The sequence below is a fragment of the Cebidichthys violaceus genome, unplaced genomic scaffold (assembly GCF_023349555.1).
Source record: "Cebidichthys violaceus isolate CVI_PGR_0920_01 unplaced genomic scaffold, fCebVio1.0.p SCAF_13, whole genome shotgun sequence".
Classification (NCBI taxonomy): Eukaryota; Metazoa; Chordata; class Actinopteri; order Perciformes; family Stichaeidae; genus Cebidichthys; species Cebidichthys violaceus.
In genome coordinates this window covers 2,491,549-2,509,769 of record NW_027176296.1, presented here as the reverse complement: position 1 = coordinate 2,509,769, position 18,221 = coordinate 2,491,549, and the positions used below count along the sequence as shown (strand labels likewise).

At 37.2% G+C, this 18,221-nt stretch overlaps 1 protein-coding gene across 1 annotated transcript in view; it reads right to left on the bottom strand.

Annotated features, from left to right (window-relative positions):
• Positions 1-9,293: 9,293 nt before the first annotated feature.
• The window catches only part of xpr1a (xenotropic and polytropic retrovirus receptor 1a), a 65,679-nt gene continuing 56,751 nt past the window's right edge, over positions 9,294-18,221 (bottom strand). The window contains exons 12-15 of the mRNA XM_068707340.1: positions 14,185-14,351; positions 13,937-14,076; positions 13,553-13,777; positions 9,294-13,119 (exon numbers count right to left, since the gene is read on the bottom strand). Coding sequence (XP_068563441.1) covers positions 13,062-13,119; positions 13,553-13,777; positions 13,937-14,076; positions 14,185-14,351 — 590 coding nt within the window. The 3' untranslated portion in view covers positions 9,294-13,061. The remainder of the gene's footprint in view (positions 13,120-13,552; positions 13,778-13,936; positions 14,077-14,184; positions 14,352-18,221) is intronic.

The following is an 18,221-nucleotide window of genomic DNA, read 5'->3' as shown; positions in this document are numbered from 1 at the left end:
AGTATCAAATAACAAAATTACAGCTGACACGATTAATAGAATACAGAAAGTGAATCTGCAACTGTTTTGTTAATGTTATAATCATTTCCTTTACTTTTAAAAATGGAAACTGGAGATTTTCTGTTAATTATTATATATTGAATATCTTTTGGGTTTTGGACTGTTGATGGATCAAAACAAAAAAGTCAAACGTCACCATGTGCTCTGGAAAATGGACATATTTTTCACAATTATCAAATATTTTATAGACAAATCGAATGTGCTTAATCAAGAAATATATCTTTATTTTAAGCCCTAAGCTAGTAATGAGCTCCGTTAAATAGGATTTATTGCAGGGCTGGGTTGACTTGAATTCAACAACTAGCTGTTTTCCTTGTATTAAGTCTACATTTAAGTGGAGTTGCCCAGTTGTCATGCAGTTCAACATTTTCAAATTTTTTTCTGACCACTTTCAGGTCTTCTCTTGATTACAAATTGAGATTTAGATTATATTTAGATTTATTGAGGCAAACTTAATCTGCTGAGCGATGTGATACCATTTAAAAGCTCCAACTGAGTTCACCTTTTTAATTAAATAGGGGCCTCCACTCAGTCAAGAACTACTGGCACACTGAACATAACAGCATCGGTCACTGGAACAAAACGAAAGCTACTCGTCTAATCCGTATTAATGAAAAATGTTCAATGAAAATCATAGTATAGTATGTCATAGAAATGTAATTTAAAAGTCATAGTATATTTTTTCATTAAAGCGTCAGTCATGAACGTATGTCATAAAATTACTTTTTGGATTATGTTTTTTTTTTCATATAGGATGGCTTTTTAATATTTTTTTGTGACTACTATAACTTTTTAAAGACGTACTATGACTTGTTTATGCTTTTTTATGACATAGTATAGTGACTTTTTAATGTTTTTTTGACTTATAACATACTGAACTGACTTTATGACCTACTATAGAATGACATTTTTGTGACCTATCATTTTTTAATGACTAGTACTACGCTGTGACAATTGTATGACTTTCTTGTGACTTTTAAGAAATACTTTTACTTTTTATGTATTTAATTTTCGTGACACACTTTACTATTAATTTTTTGACAAACTTTATGACAACATATAGTTGTAATTGGTTATTTTATGACATACTAAACTCTGACTTTTCATGGCTTTTTAATCAAATTATTTAGAAATGGTATATGACCATTTTACGGGGTTTTTTCTGACTTACGCGGTGACTATTTTTACAACTTTTTTCTGACATGATGTACTATGACTTTAAAGACATACTTTATTATGACATTTTTATTACTTTTTATGTATATCATTTTTGACATTACAATTTTTTTTTTTCAATTGTTTTAATGAGGTTTTTGAGAACATACTATACCTTTTTACTTTTTTTTTACATTTTGATGACATAACTTTTATGACAAATTATACTGTAGCATCTTTTATGACCGACTACACTGACTATTTTGAAAGACTCTTTTTATGACAATCTATAATGACTATAATATGATTTTTTCACAACTTTTGTGTGACAGACTACACTATGCATTTTTTACAACGTACTATACCATGACTGTGATGACATTTTTATGACTTTTATATGGTACTGTCACTTTTTTGTGACATACTTTTTATGACATTCTAAACTGTTTTTTTTGTCTTTTTTATGACATACTATACTATGGCATGCTAATTACCTTTTTATGACTTATGAATTGTATTTTTATGACATACTATACTATGACTTTTTTTACTTTTTGTATGACATACTATACTGTGCGTTGTTTTTTACTTTTTGTATGACATACTATTCCATGACTATTTGTTGTGACATACTATAGTATAGATTTTTGAAAATTACTTTTTATGATATACTATGATAACTTTCTTACAACTTTTTTGTAACAAACTACACTATGCATTTTTCTGACATACTTTAATATTACTTTTTACAACTTTTTTATGACATACTATACTATGACCTTTTTACGACTTTTTCACTACTTTTTATGACATGTTTATGACTTAATATACTCTGACTTTTTTATGACAAGCTATATACTATTACGTTTTTATGACCGCTAAGGTAGTCAAATAGCTCTTTGGTGGCGCTGGACACTGTTGAGCTGTCTTGGCTGACACGCCTCTTCAATGTCGCATGGGGGTCGGGATCAGTGCCCATGAACTGGCAGACTGGGGTGGTGGTTCCCATCTTCAAAAAGGGGGACCGGAGATTGTGCTCAAATTACCAGGGTATCACACTACTCGGATTCAAGAGGAGCAGTGCGGATTCCGTCCCGGCCGTGGAACAGGGGACCAGCTCTTTACCCTCGCAAGACTACTGGAGGGGTTCTTGGAGTTTGCCCAACCAGTCTACATGTGCTTTGTGGACTTGGAGAAGGCTTTCGACAGGGTCCCTCGGGGTTTCTTCTGGAGGGTGCTGCGGGAGTATGGGGTGCCGGACCCGTTACAACGGGCCATTCGGTCTCTGTACGACTGCAGTAGGAGCTGTGTCCGCATTCTCGGCAATAAGTCAGACACGTTCCCGGTGGGTGTTGGCCTCTACCAGGACTGCCCTTTGTCACCTGTCCTGTTTGTGACTTTCATGGACAGGATATCTAGGTGCAGCCGAGGGGTGGAGAACTTCAGGTTCGAGGGTCTCAGGATCGCCTCTCTGCTGTTTGCAGATGATGTGGTCCTGTTGGCCTCCTCGGATCGTGACCTCCAGCATTCACTGGGGCGGTTTGCAGCCGAGTGTGAAGCGGCAGGGATGAGAGTTAGCACCTCCAAATCTGAGGCCATGGTGCTCTGCCGGAAACCGGTGGATTGCTCCCTCCAGGTGGGGACGGAGTGCCTACCGCAAGCGAAGGAGTTCAAGTATCTCGGGGTCTTGTTCACGAGTGAGGGTAAGATGGAGCGGGAGATCGAGCAGTAAAGCAGGCGCTGCACCGGACCGTCTTGGTGAAGAGGGAGCTGAACCGGAAGACGAAGCTCTCAATTTACCGGTCGGTCTACGTTCCTACCCTCACCTATGGTCACGAACTCTGGGTCGTGACCGAAAGGACAAATGAGTTTCCTCCGTAGGGTAGCCGGGCTCAGCCTTAGAGATAGGGTAAGGAGCTTGGACATCAAGAGGGAACTTGGAGTTGAGCCGATACTCCTTTGCATCGAAAGGAGTCAGCTGAGGTGGTTCGGGCATCTAATTAGGATGCCTCCTGAGCACCTCCCACTGGAGGTTTTCCGGGCACGCCCAACTGGGAGGAGACCCCGGAGAAGACCCAGAACACGCTGGAGGGATTGTATCTCCCAAGTGGCCTGGGAACGCCTCGGGATCCCCCAGTATGAGCGGGGAAGAAGGAAGTCTGAGTCAGCCTGCTTGGCCTGCTGCCACCGCGACCCGACCCCGGATAAGCGGAGGAAAATGGATGGATGGATGGATGACTTTGTATGGCTTTTTAAACACATTTTTTTGAAATAGTATACTACGATCTCTGTACACATTTTCCATGACATACTACACCATGCCTTTTTTGTAATTTTGTAACTTTTTAATGGAATACTACGCTGTGACTATTTTTTATGACTTTTTTTATGACATGACTATGATATGACTATGACTTTCTTTGGACTTTTTTTAAGACATAGTATATTATGGTGTTTTTATGTATTTCATTATTATGACACACTTTACTCTGACTTTTTTTACCAACATAGTACACAATGACTTCCTTATTATATTCTTATGAAATACTTTAATATTACTTTTTACAAATTTTTCATGACATACTGTATTACGACTTTTTATTTACTTTTGAAAAAATAATATACAATGACCTTCATACTATACTCTGACTTTATACAACTTTTTAAGTATTGCATTTTTCTGACATACTATACTGTGACTTTCTTACTTTTTTTTAACAAACTATACTATGCCTTATTTATTTTTTATAACATCCTATTCTATGGCTTTTTTTAATTAAACAAACTATAGTGTGACATTTTAATGACTTTCTGACATATTGTACTGTGACTTTCTCATGACTATTTTATGACACTTCACTGTGACTTTTACGATTTTTTTTTTAAGACGTACCATTCTATGACATTTTTACGACATACTATACTGGCTTTTTTTTTTAAACCTTTTATCTATTTATTTTTGACATACTTTACTTTTTGACAATTTTCATAACAACACAGTATACAATGACATTTTTATGACATAGTATACTATTTTTATTATACTATTGTCTTTTATGACATACTTAAATGTGACATTTTTAATTAGTTTTTTTAATGACATAATATACAATGACTGCTTTATGACTTTACTATGACTGACTTTTTAAGTGACTTTCTATACTCTGACGTTTTTATGAAATTTCTTTTGCATGCTATACTACAGTATGACCTTTTTGACAACATTTTGTGACAGACTATACTAGACTCTTTTAGGCATAATAGACTGTCTTTCTTGTGACTTTTATTGCATTTTCATGATATACTATACCATGACTTTGTTCTGACATTTTTATGACTTTTATAACACATACTATACTATGACTTTCTATGACTTTATTACATACTGTACCTCGACTTTTGTTTTTAATTACTATACAATGTTTTTTGTATGACTTCTCTATGACATACTATACTATAACTTTTTTATAACTTTAATACAACATTCTATACCGTAACTTTTTTATGACATACTCTCCAATGACTTTTTCTGACATTTTCAGGTGTTACTTTACTATGGTCATCAGGTCTCCAATCAGGTCAGCAAGATCATTGGACACAAACAACTCCAACTCTAGGATTTATTTTCTCATTCTGCAGACAAGAAGGCAATCTGAATCTGCAATGGTCCCACCCATCCTCTCAACCCAGCATTTCAGTTGCTGCCATCAAGCCTCAGACTCGGATGTCCCAATGGCCAGGAAGAGCAACTCCAAAAAATCCTTAATTTCATCAGCCGTGAACATTCTCACCAAGAGCCTGCTTAAATAGGTCCCCTTGGAATTCACTCACTCACTCTCACACCTACCCCTTCCCCTAAGCCCTCTTCCAAGCATCAAGGCTGCTTCTTGGAACATTCTGTAACCAACACTGTCACTTATTTTAGTGTATATTTATTGTAATACTGCAGAGTGACGTCACATGACTGAATGGAATGATGATAAATTATGTAAAAAGTGTTTCGTCTCTCCAGCTCTCTCTGACTTTAATTGTATTCATAATAAAAGTTATTGAGGGAAATATCAGATCATGAAAAGACAAACCTTTCTAATAAATGAAGAAAGTTGTTTGTGGTCCTTTTGTTGTTCAGTCTACAATGAACATATATTTAAACCAAATGGTGAATCAGAAAACTAATCAAATATAAAACTTGAGTTTAATCTGATCTGTCTTCACTCTGGTATGAAACTCCAGTGATATTTAGAAAAATTTGATCATTTTGATCAGCTGCAGCGTCCAATCACATAACTGATGAACAATGAGGGGGCGTGTCGGCCGTTAAAACACTTCCTGGAAGGCTGTTCTCTGCGTCCTCGCTCATGGCTCCTTGGAAATTCCTCCTCGATCTTCCATCCTCACATCAGAAATAAGAGCTTTGAGACGGCCGTCAATATGGCGGAGTACAAAAACTTCCGGTTCAAGCGAGGATCGAGGAGCAAGGAAATGACAATTTAGGCCCAATCCCAATGTCCCCCTAAAGCCTCAAACCCTGAACCCTCAAGGACTCACTGATGTCACCTGGTGAGTGGTTGAGTGTGAAAGACTGTGAGGGCTTGAAATGGTGTAAATAGGAATGGGATAGCACTTTGCTGCAACATATCACGTTACCATGAAAACGACAAAAAATAAGATGTATAATTGTGGGTATTTATTTTATACTTTGTACTCCCTGATTTGAACGTTTTCCTGGCTCTTTCCTCAAAGGATGAGAGGTAATCTCATATCATCTATTTACAAATTTTTGTCAAAACAGCTTCAATGACAAAATAAAATATTTGATGAATAGATAAATAAATTTCCTCTTTGTTTACCTTTTTTTTAACGTCTCCATGCGTCCACTGGTTACCCCGTGTTTAACGTCCCATTGCAATGAATTGTGAGTAATTCCCTTAGGCTAAGTCAGCATCCTATGCTGACTTAAGGAAAGGGATCATAAAGGACTCAAAATGTCTGCGAGAGAGCCCTCAAACACTTGACGATTTGACAGAACAGCCCTAAACCCTCACGGACTTTGCGGGAGTGCGCCTCAAAGTCTGTGAGTCCGCAAGGGGGGACATTGGGATTGGGCCTAAGACTTGGGATGTACCCTCGGTGTGTAAACGTGGCCTCTATTGTGGCCCCGGCATTTTTGTAGTTTTGAGTAGAGTGATCATGTATGAGACTACATTCGCCATTTTTGTAGTCCTATCTAGCTTCTGCCATTTCTGTAGTCAAAACTTCATCCACCATTTTGATAGTTTTCCCTCCAAAAGCCATTTTTTAGTCAAGCGTGGTGTGGTCACGTACGAGACTACTTCGCTGTTTTGGTTTTTTTCTCGCTTCTCCCCCTACACACAAAGACACTTTTTAAAAGATACTAAACTAGGATATTTTCGAATTTCTATACTATGACTTTTTCCACATGCTGTACTATGACTTTTTGTGACATTTTGGAGAATACTATACTATGATTTCTTCCTTATTTTTCTCGACATACTGATATATAACTTTTTTCATGACCTTTTAGACATACTATACTATGACTCTTTTATGACTTTTTAGACATACTATATTATGACTTTTTATGACTTTTATTACATGCTATACAATGTTTGGACATATTTCATGGTTATCTTTAATTACTATTCTTTGACTTTTTCAACACACTATACTATGACTATTTCCATGAATCTTTTCAATAAACTAAACTCTGACTTTTATATTATATTTCAATCAACTACAGTATACTATGACTTTTTTCAGATAATCAAGACTATGATTCTTTTAAGACATGCGATATTGTGATTTTTCTCATTACTTTTTTATTACACATCGTATACATTAACTTTTTAATGATTTTCTAGACAAACTACACTGACGTTTTCATTACCTTTTTTGACGTAATATGGTGTGACTTTTTAATGACGTTTTGGACATACCAGAGTATTGCATTTTCAGGACTTTTATCGTCATATTGACTTTTTCATCATACTATACAATGACTATTATATTATTTCGACATACTATGCTATGAATTTTCTTATGACATTGTTTCAACATTCTATACTATGACTTCTTTACAAAAATGTTCAACATACTTTACTATGACTTTTTATATAATTTTTTTCGACATACTACAATATTGCTTTTTATTACTTTTTTCAACATACTTTACTATGACTTCTTCAAGATTTGTTTGGCCATATATTACAATGGCATTTTCTTTACTTTTTTAAACATATTATACAATGGCTTTTTATGACTTATTTTGACATACATTACTATAGAATTTTCATATTCTTTATACAAACATATTATATTATGGTGTTTTATGACTTTTTATTAACATAGTATACAATTACTTTTTTGACATACATTACAATAACATTTTCATGACTTAAAAACATTCTATATTATGGCTTTTTACTATGATTTTTCTGGACATAAGATACTGTGACTTTTTCATTACTTTTTTGGCATACTATACTATGACTGGTATATCATAAAAAAGTCATAGAACAGTATATCATAAAAATGTCATCAAAAGTCATTGTATACTAAGAAAGTCTCAGTATACAAAGTAGTATACTTTAAAAAGTGATAGTATAGTATGTCATAAAAGTATTCATAAAAAAGTAATAGTTTATGTTCGTCAAAAAGTCAAAAAAGTCTTAGTGTAGTTTGTGATAAAACACCGTTAAAAATATCATAAAAACTCATAGTCATAAACAAGTAAAACAAATTATTAAAAGTATTGTATGTCACAAAAAGAAGTCTTTAAAAAAGCCATAGCATAGTTTAAAAAGTCAAAAGAAAAGTCACAGTATAGTATGACATAATTAAGTCATAGTATGTCATAAGAAAAACTAGAGTATGTATATAGATAAAGGAGCTGCATTTCATAGAAATGTCATCAACATATCCATAGTATGTCGTAAAAATAAAATTTTAAATTATATAATTACAAACTCATTAGATCTCGTCAAAGTATAGTATGCCATAAAAAGTCATTAAAAAAGATATACAGTATGTTAAAAAGTCATTAAATTGTCATAGTATAGTATGTCATAACAATGCTGGAGTATAGTATGACATTAAAATTTTTTGTAAAAAGTCATAGTAAAATAGGTCATAAACAAGTCATTAAACTTTCATCAAAAAGTATATATAGTCCCAAGAATGTTATAGAAAATGTATAGTATGTCATAATAAATGAAAAGGCATAGTGAAGTTTGTCATAGAAAAGTAATTAAAAGGTTGTTGTACAGTATGTCATATAAGTAATTCAATTTTCATAGTATAGTATGTCATGAAAACATTGTAGTATAATAAGTAATTAAAAAGTCCTAAAATGTCATAGTATAGTATATCATAAGAATAGTATGTCTTTCAAATTCAATATCTTACATTTAATACACTTCATGGCAACAGCGTGCAACTGCAGACCCCTAACAAGTGTCTGTCAGGTTAGGAATGACAACTTGTAGAAAGGTACTTTGCGAGTGTTGCAGGACTAACATTCTGTCATCAATGTTAGTGCAGTTAGCTAAAGTTAACATTTTCAGTCAACAACTTGTCAGTTTAATGTGAAAGTGAGATGGAAAAAATATTTTGTTTGCATTTTTCCTGTGCGGCTCTCAATCATATGCTGGCTCCCTATATTTGCATTAAAGTCATCAAAACTTTGAGAACCCCCGACTTAAAGAATAAGGGTGTGTAAATAATCTACACGGAAAAATTCTAAACAGACATTAAGAACAACAATAAAGCAATTGGAAGAGGAAACTGCAACACCCAGACCACCACAGCAAACAATTGTGAGCTAAAGGAATAAGCTGTACAAATACGTGTTAATGTACATGTACTTATATTTACAAAACTGCATCAAAGCCCCACTAAAGGCGGAGAAACTCACTCAGCAAAGCTTCTTGTCCACCAAGGAGGCCAGAGAAATCCACGAGACCCAAAACTAGAATCTGTGAGAAACGATTAGCAGAGACTGGAGCAGCAGAAACTTAGTATAATAGTAAAAGAGAAAAGAAAGAGTCGAGAGGCAGAGCGAGTTTTAAAAATAATCGTGGTTTATAAAACCCAGATATGACAGGATCACCAAAGTGTATACAGAAATACAAATACCATCAGGAAAACCATCATAGAACGGTGTTATACAATCGACATGTACAAACTACTCTGTAAAAGGGATTCAGGGGAGGATGGGTCAGACATTTTCCTTTCTTTATGTCTCTTAAAATCACATTTAGCCACAATGTATTTATTCTATTATAATTGTTTTTGTATCTTATCAAAGTAGAACATCCATCTACCAAACTACAGGTACTATCACGTTCAGCTAGATTAGAGAAAGGGTACGAACAACATCAAGAGACGGAGAGGGTGGGGTCGACACATATCAAGCACTTTAACATCATGGGGTGTCAGCAAGCAGTGGAAACAAAATCACCCATGAGAACAATTGTATGGAAGGGCTGAGGATCATCTCATCAAACTGTACAAAATAACCCTGTTTTTGTTTCTGTCTCTGGGTTACACATACTGAACATCTGTGAACAGACACTAGCCACTAAAACATTTGTTTTTCTCAAAGAGAAGCATCTTAAAAAATGCTTAATATAAAGATCCAACATTTGTTTATGAGCTAATTCAAGAGAAACTCATGCAGATCTGGCATCAGTTCAACAGTATCTTGTCATGGTGTGGGTCTGTTCCTCTGCCCTACATTATGTCAAAGTGCTTCTGTCAGCAGGGCAGTTCACAACAACAGATGTAACGTCCACAATATCTTCATGCACATTCACAAATGTACAAACAGTTTTACAGTTTCAGGACACAGTAATCTGCCCCTCACACCTCCCCACAAGCAGTGAAATAAGACGGAATCACCTACAAGACACAACCAATCACATTCTCCAGTTCTATGGATTTTTTTCTTCCTATTTTTTATACAAACACATTGTCAACAGATTTACACATGAAAAGGAGTGCAGGATCGTGATCAATCAAAAACGAAAGCTCCTAATCACCTAAAAAATACTGCTTGTCTTGGAGCAATAATGGCAACGTATGAAATCAATCATTGTCACAGTAGCAACAGTGATTGCAAATATACACATCATGTCAAATAAATTAAGACCTATGTACAATGTAAAACTAAAGCAGCATGCAGGCAAGACAACAGAGCCTTTTTACAAAACTGTCTGCTGTAGAGTTGTGCTCTCCGACACGAGAGAGAGGTGCAATGTGGGCTGTGTGTACGTGTGTGCGTGTCATGTTTCATGCCTGTAGACAGTTATGGCATGTGTCCAGTGTATTTAAATGGACTGAGAAGCTACCCATCTTCTACATATTTAACATTTTTTTTTTAAAACTTTCTAGCTTTCTAGTTCACATTAAGCTCATTGCACATAGAAGCTTTTCGGTCTTTTAGCCGCTACAGAAAAAACAAACAGGAAGAAACAGAAGTATTTGTCTTGTGGCTCTCTGGGCTTCGTCTCATGACTGGCTGGTGGTGAGGCAATGTAGCCAGAGGGAGGAACAGCACAGCAAAGAGTGAGGGGGTCAAACAGGAAGAGAAAGTGAAACACACAAACCAGCATTAACATTAGCGTCCTTTCTCTGAAAACCAGGGGGCCTTTACCAGCAGCAGCACCACACTTTAAAATGATAACCAACAGTTCTTTAAGTGTGAGCTGCTGGTTTGAAAATAAGCTGAGGGAGTAAATAGTAGATGTCAGATGTACAGCACATTTTTCCTGGTTATTAATAACTTTCCTTACCTAAGATCAGAAGATTACATTTGATCTAACAAATCACAACACTTGAAATCATTTTTTAAAAGTGCTAAAATGGCACATAGAACCTTAGAGACAAACATAAAAACAACATATATCTGGTGACAGGATCACTGAATGTGGTGAAACCTGACTGATTCTGAGCTGGACAGGAGCTGTGAAACATGTCACAGACTATTTAAAAGCACTGAAAGAGCTTTTGCAGTAGTGTCAGATTTGACTGCCACAAAGTAACTCAATGAGATCATCAAAGGTGCCCACTTCTTTGTTTAAAGGTTTTTAGAGGTTTAAACGTCCATGTGCATTATGTTTTATGAGTATAATTGTGTGAAACCAAATCAAAAGAGGCTGAATCATTTGGTAATAGTCTAAGTTTTTGCTGGTGGAAACCACCTATATGGTACAAAAGTAACCCAAATTATTTAGAGCCACCCAAAACATTTTTATACGCACAATTAAATATATAAGTTGCTCAATTGGGTACAAAACCGACCAATACTAAACTTTCGTCAGAGAGCTCAGGATTTCGGGTGACCATATAAAGAGTTTTGTGATACACTAGTGCTTCTCAAACTATTTCTGTCATGCGCCATTTTGGAAGGTGTGTCCTGATTTTCTAGACTTGTTAGCATCAGAGCTCTTTTGTTTGGTTATTGTAACCTCGTTAGTTAGATTCATTTTAAAAAAGCGCTCCTCATTTCCCCCCCTTGTCCTCCCAGTTTGAGAGCCGCCGGCATATACACTTTGAATAACTAACTATTTAACTGTATATTTGAAAGGGTACATCACATTACTTTTGACACACTACTCATATTATTGGGATTTTTAGGTTGAACGGACACATTCGCAAAATAAAGCTTTGGTAGTTAATGCAAAGAATAGCAATGCACGCACATATATTGTATCTAATAGGGCACTTTAAGATGACATGACACGACGATTCACAAGTCGGTGTAGCATTAACTTTAGGTCGGGGATAAATTGAGGTCTAAATATGAGCTTATTAAAAACATGGCACAAGTCTAACTAAGAAAAACATTCCAAACCTTATAAAATACATAAACAATCATCAGGTGGATGCTCAACTAGTTGCACTAGTATAAACAACACATGTAGAAGTACTACAACAGAGTAATAATGCACATCAAAATATATTAAATATATTACAAAGCAACTTCACAAACTAGAAATGTTTGAATCAAAACATTTCTTTTGGTGTAAAAGTTTTTTTTTTTCATTGTTTTGTGTATTAAATGCACTTTTCCTGCAAATGCCTCGAGGTTGGATTTGACACTAAAGTTATTACAACTCAACCAAAAATAGTATAAAAAGAACTAGAAAATGCATTTCCTGCAGAAAATGCGTTGGAAAAAAGTTGAGACCAGTTGAATTGTTTTGATATGCTGTGATGTGTGTTGAGTCCTTCCTCAGGGTTTATTGATTAATATTCAGTCTTTTGATTGGCTTGTCTTCTCCCTGTTGATCCTATTGTAGTTAAAATGGATTGTAAACAGTCATTGATGCAGCTTCTCTGAAATAAATCTAGAAAAAGTAAAGAAAATATCTAAAGAAACACAAATATCTCAAAGTAAAAGTCATTTTTAGAGAAGAGGAGGATAATCCCAGGGCAGTGTGGTCTTTGTTTCCACTTATGTGCAGAAGATTTCCCTTGATGCCTGTCTATCCATCTGTCTGTCTGTCTGTCATAAGCTCTCTCCTCAACTGTAGCTATTAAACTATGTTTGTGCTTTATCAGCAGGTATATCTTTACGTGTGTTTCTGCATTAAAGTGTGTATTGATTGTGTTTGTCTATGCTTATAAAGACCAAATATACTCACAGGGATGTAAAGATGAGGTCAATTGTCCAAAGTGAGGACCATGTGAGGTCCTCACTGCTTTAAAGGTTCAGACTGAGGGTCACTACTCTTTTATTATTATAAGGGAGAAGGGTTGGGTGTTAGTGAATGAGGTCCTTATAAGTATAGTATGTATGTGTTTGTGTGTGTGACGTTGTGAACTCAGCTGAAGGCCTCATCATCCGTGTCTTCAATTAGCACCTTGGTGTCCTTTTTTGATCTAGGGGAGGATTGAAAATATGATATTATTATTATGTTTAATTTCATATTATCATTTCAACAGATATGTTAATGTTGTTTTATGTTTTACACGACTGGGACAACATTGGCAACTGCATCGTGTAATCTCTGACAAAGTCTGATGTATTGTATGTATTTTATAAAATAAACAGAAAATAGTATAATGTCAGAAAACTAAACCGGTTCAAAAACTTTTTTTAGCTTCTCGTATCTAGTTATCGTAGTGTGACACGGCGACAACAAAGATGAGACATGTAAAATTCTCTTCAAGCTGTTTGTTTAATATCAGTAGATTTTTTGTCTACAGTAATTTGTACATTTTTACCTTGTCTGTGTTTATAAATCAAACCTAAAATAAATATGTATGAGTGTACTGTATGAGCCTGATATCAAGCATTCATGTTGTTTCTTACAGTGAGGTGGACAGCAGGGGGCGTCGCAGAGACAGGCTGTAGGACCTCTTCCAGGTCTTCTTGCCTGAACGGTTCCGGACGCCGTCGTCCTGGTCCATCATCTGCTCGAGCAGCGTCTGGTCATCAGCGTTGAGTGGCGCCACAGAGATATCCCTCACAGCACGAAACTCACCACAGTTATTCAGGTGCTCATTCTCCAGACGGAAGAAGTTCCACACAAAACGCCTGCAGAGAGAGAGTCGGCGAGTAAGAGGGTGAGGAGCACAAAACTGACGCTAAGGGTGAAACTATTTTAGAAATGATGGGGATGAGTGGTTTGAAAGAGCACCATGTGTGATTTAGGTGTGTGTATGAAAAAAAAGTTGTCATATAATTGAGACCCACCTGAAGACCTCGAGGGGAGCCAGCACGGTGGCAACAATGTCGCCCACAGAATGGATCTTGGTCGTTGTGGTCAGAGAGATCTGGATCGTCCAGGCAAAACGCAGGATCACATCTTCTATGATGGCACAGTAGTAGTAGGCCTGGACGCAGGTGAGACAGGATTAGGGTAACTGTGCATGTGTGTGTGTGTGTGTGTGTGTGTGTGTGTGTGTGTGTGTGTGTGTGTCATTTACACTATCAGACTCTACCTTGTGTGGGTAAACAATTTCTTCTCTGAGAAAGGTGTTTTCTCCGGCTCCGCGGTCAAAGAGTCCCCAGTCCATACGCAGATCCCAGATCAGTGTGTACAGGGAGCTGATAGTGGAGAATACGATCAGCAGGTAGAAGAACATGTCGGCGTCCGTGTGTCCTTGCTCTGGAATAAGCACACACACACACACACACACACACACACACACACACACACAAGTGCTTGCAGATAACACAATTTAAAGATCTGGTACAAAAGGAACTGTATTTATTTTCTTGAATGAAGGTTTACAGAATTGACCACCTCACCGAAACGAGTCAACTTTGCAACAATACGTTGACCACTAGAGGGAGCCCTCCTGTCATGAATACACTAACAAATGATTGATAGCCTGAGGACTATTCAGTTCAGAGTTTCATTTTCACTCATACTTCCTAACATCTTTCACCAAATGGAAGATGACCAAACATCAAATGACACACTGTTAGCTTGCTGCACCACTACTGCCTCTTTATTACATAGAGTAACTGAAATCATGATGATTTGACCTCATAATTTCTTTAAAAGATTTACAACATGAGGGTGTATTCTTCTGAGGTGAGGCCATTTTGTATTAAAATGTGCATCTATTGTATGGCATGTGCACATATTTTGTGTGTGCGTGTGTGCATGCGTGTGCTTATCCCAATACAGTTTGTGTGTCCTAACTTTAATATGCAGAGATATTTACATTAATGTACGGTTTATTTCAATTCAATCTATATAAATTATTTACTCTGTGTAAAATGTACTGTATAGTGCACAAGAGGTATGTTTTTCTCTTAGTGTCCCAGTGCTGTAAAAGCTCGTAGAGAAGAATAAATGTCAGTGGTCTTTCTGTCCCACACAGCGTGTCCTACTTCTAATATCCAAACCAAGACTCAGCACTTTATTGGCTGAGAAAATGTTTGTACTTCTCAAAAGGGTAAGAACCTACATGTGTTTACTTTTTTCACTGCAGCTGCAACTGTTAAGTTATTGATTAATAACTATATGATAAATTAAAATAATAAAGTCTTCTAGTTCCAAGATACAGTAATTTCATTACTATTCAATCTAGCATCATGTTTGCTACGCTTCATCATACACAGGTTTAATCATTTGTTGACAAAATACTACAGTGGCAGACTGTACATGTTGGCTGTAATGATAATTATTATCATTATTGGTTGACCTGCCCACAGCTGATGAGTATTTAACGAGCTCTAAGCTAGTTTACAGTTGTTTGATGTACTGTATAATGTCAGAGTGTGATTAGCCGAGCTCAGCAGTCTGTGTGTGTTTGCAGGATGTGATTTGCTTGTTCCTCAGTGGGCGTCGATACATAAATCAGCACCCAGTGGCCTAACATTGTGACTCACACAGACAGAGACAGCAGCCACCAGACAGAGACCAGGCTCGTTCCCATTTGTCAAAGTCACTGCTTCTTCCTGTTATCAGCCAAAGAGACGCCAGGGAGCAGAGCGGGGACATTTCTAACGGAGAGTTACTGCTGTGCTGCTCTGTTAACTGCTGCTCCCATTGTGCTGTTTGCTTCTTCAGCTGAGCGATGGGATGGAAGTAGTCCCTACGGCCACACTGAGATTTCCCAGCCGTAGATTATACTTAGTCCAGGACAATAGACTCTTTTCACTGGAGAATATCCACTGATGTGAGTTTCTCAGCTTGTAAAGTGTGCAAGTATTTAACCCTTCAGTTTCTGTTAAGGCTGATGTGTTTTCACCAGGCTGGTGAGCCACTGGACCATTAAAAGGTCAACTATCGTGAGATGGACATTGATTAGATGCTCAGTAAGGGCTAACTGTGGTCACTAGCTCCTGTCACACACACTCAATTGCAAGTACTCTGTCACTCACACGCATGTGCGCGCGTGCATGCATGCATGCATGCACACACACACACACACACACACACACACACACACACACACACACACACACACGCTATTGTTGTCCACGGGCCCTCATGAGGTTAAATAACACCATTAAAGGCAGAACACCTTGGCAGGCTCATTTTATGCAAGAGGCTCAGTTCCCACTGATGGAAAAAAGTTTACACCAGAAACAATCAGTCTCTGCTACTAAGAGTAATTTATCATCTGTTGCCATGGCCACCAGATCCATCAACAAGGTAATTAAGAATCAGTTCAAATACGGTACAGACACTAAACTAAAAAATCTAACCAAGACTAAATTAATAATTGATGGGGGGACTTTTACCATATTTTCTAAATGTTTTGGGTCCTTTAATACCACCACTGAGTTGACACGGATATATTTGTAAGGCTATGTAATTGACAGAGGAATTTCTTTTTTAACAAAATTTGGTGACATTTTGAGAATAGAACTGACCCACAGAATGAGCAGAACAGGTAGCCTTATATTGTAACTGAAGGGACATAGATTATCCGAATGGTGAAATCTCATAAACGCACACCTCCTCATGAGCAGGTGGCGTTCACCAGGCTGAGACAAGGTATGAACAACAAGTTGGTGCCGTTAAGAGATTCAACTCGTATGAACAAACCTCACAGAGAAAATACAATGTGCTTGCATACGGCTATTTGGCTTTAGCAGGGGTGAATTAGAGTTCAAGCAGGCAGAGAGAGAAAATGTACTCAGAGCTGTGTCATTTATCTCCAATGGTTAACGTGTGTGTTTGACTGAGGGTGTGTGTGTGTGTGGGAGTGTGTGTCTGTGCTGCAATTTCTCTTCAGATAATGAACGAGGGGTCAGAACATGAAATGAAGTTATAAAAGCTGTCAGCTCTGGGCTCATCTCTATTCCAGCAGAGTCCAGCAGACATGTGTTCAGCCCTGGGCTGGTAATTACACTCTCATCTCCTCTCCTCTCCTCTCCTCTCCTCTCCTCTCCTCTCCTCTCCTCTCCTCCATCCATTTCCTATAATTATTCACATTTTGATATCTATAAATCTGTAAATCATCATCCCTTTCATGTCGATCTTTAGCACCTACCTGTTACTCTCTTGTTTTTTTCTGTTACTTCTTTCCTCTCTCCATCTAACATTTCATTTTTACCTCCCCCTCTATGCTCTATCAGCTCAAAATTTTCTGATCCTTCACTGCAGCTTGACTTTGTTTTTCCCCTCACCCCCGTGGTCAGACTCTCACAGAGACCAGCAGGACTAATGTTCCTCTCTGCTCCTGGTTATTTTAGCTGGGTTAGGGAGTTTTTGATGTTGATGCCACAGACAGAGGGATGTCTTTAAAACTAACAAACACCTTCACATTTCTTCTCATTGATGATCTGTGCATATCTTGTGCATCTTTTGTTATTTCTCACGCCAAACAGTACAGAGGCTTTTTGCTATTTTTGCCCACCATGCAGCATCCTGTTCTCCTCCCTTTGCTTGTCCATGAGATAAATCCCACAGGTTTAAATTAGCATTAGGCCTGTAACTCCCCTGCATCTAAAACAGCAATACGTCTCAAACCAATGTACATAATGCCGAGCCTGTATTGATCCTGAGTAAAGTATCTGCTATATTATCAGGCCTCACACGGTATCTTTTAGAGTTTGGAAATTCTGACTCCATCATCTCTGAGCATCTGCTGAGATTACAGTTTCATGACAGAGTCCAACCACATCTTCACAACACTGAACTGAACGTTTCTCTGAGGGGAGAAATCTGCTGCAAAACATAAAAAAATGATGTAATGCCTTAATCCCACATTGACAGAACACAGACAAAAAAAACATTTCTTTCTAAAAATTGAATCACATTTTGTCACATATACAGGTGAGACTGTACCTTGTAAATGGAAGAACTCGACCCTGAATACCACTCAGTCCTCTGTAGTCTAAAGAGAAGCCCATGATTTATATATTGCTTTTAAGGTTAAATTATTTCTCCTTCCCGGAGCTGAATGTGTGCAGTTCCAGTAAGGAGTGAGGTGGTGAGGTCACACGGAAGCCTCCGAGCTGTGATCAGGTTAGCAATGAAGGTGACACATCCACAGACAGACAGTGGGAACTC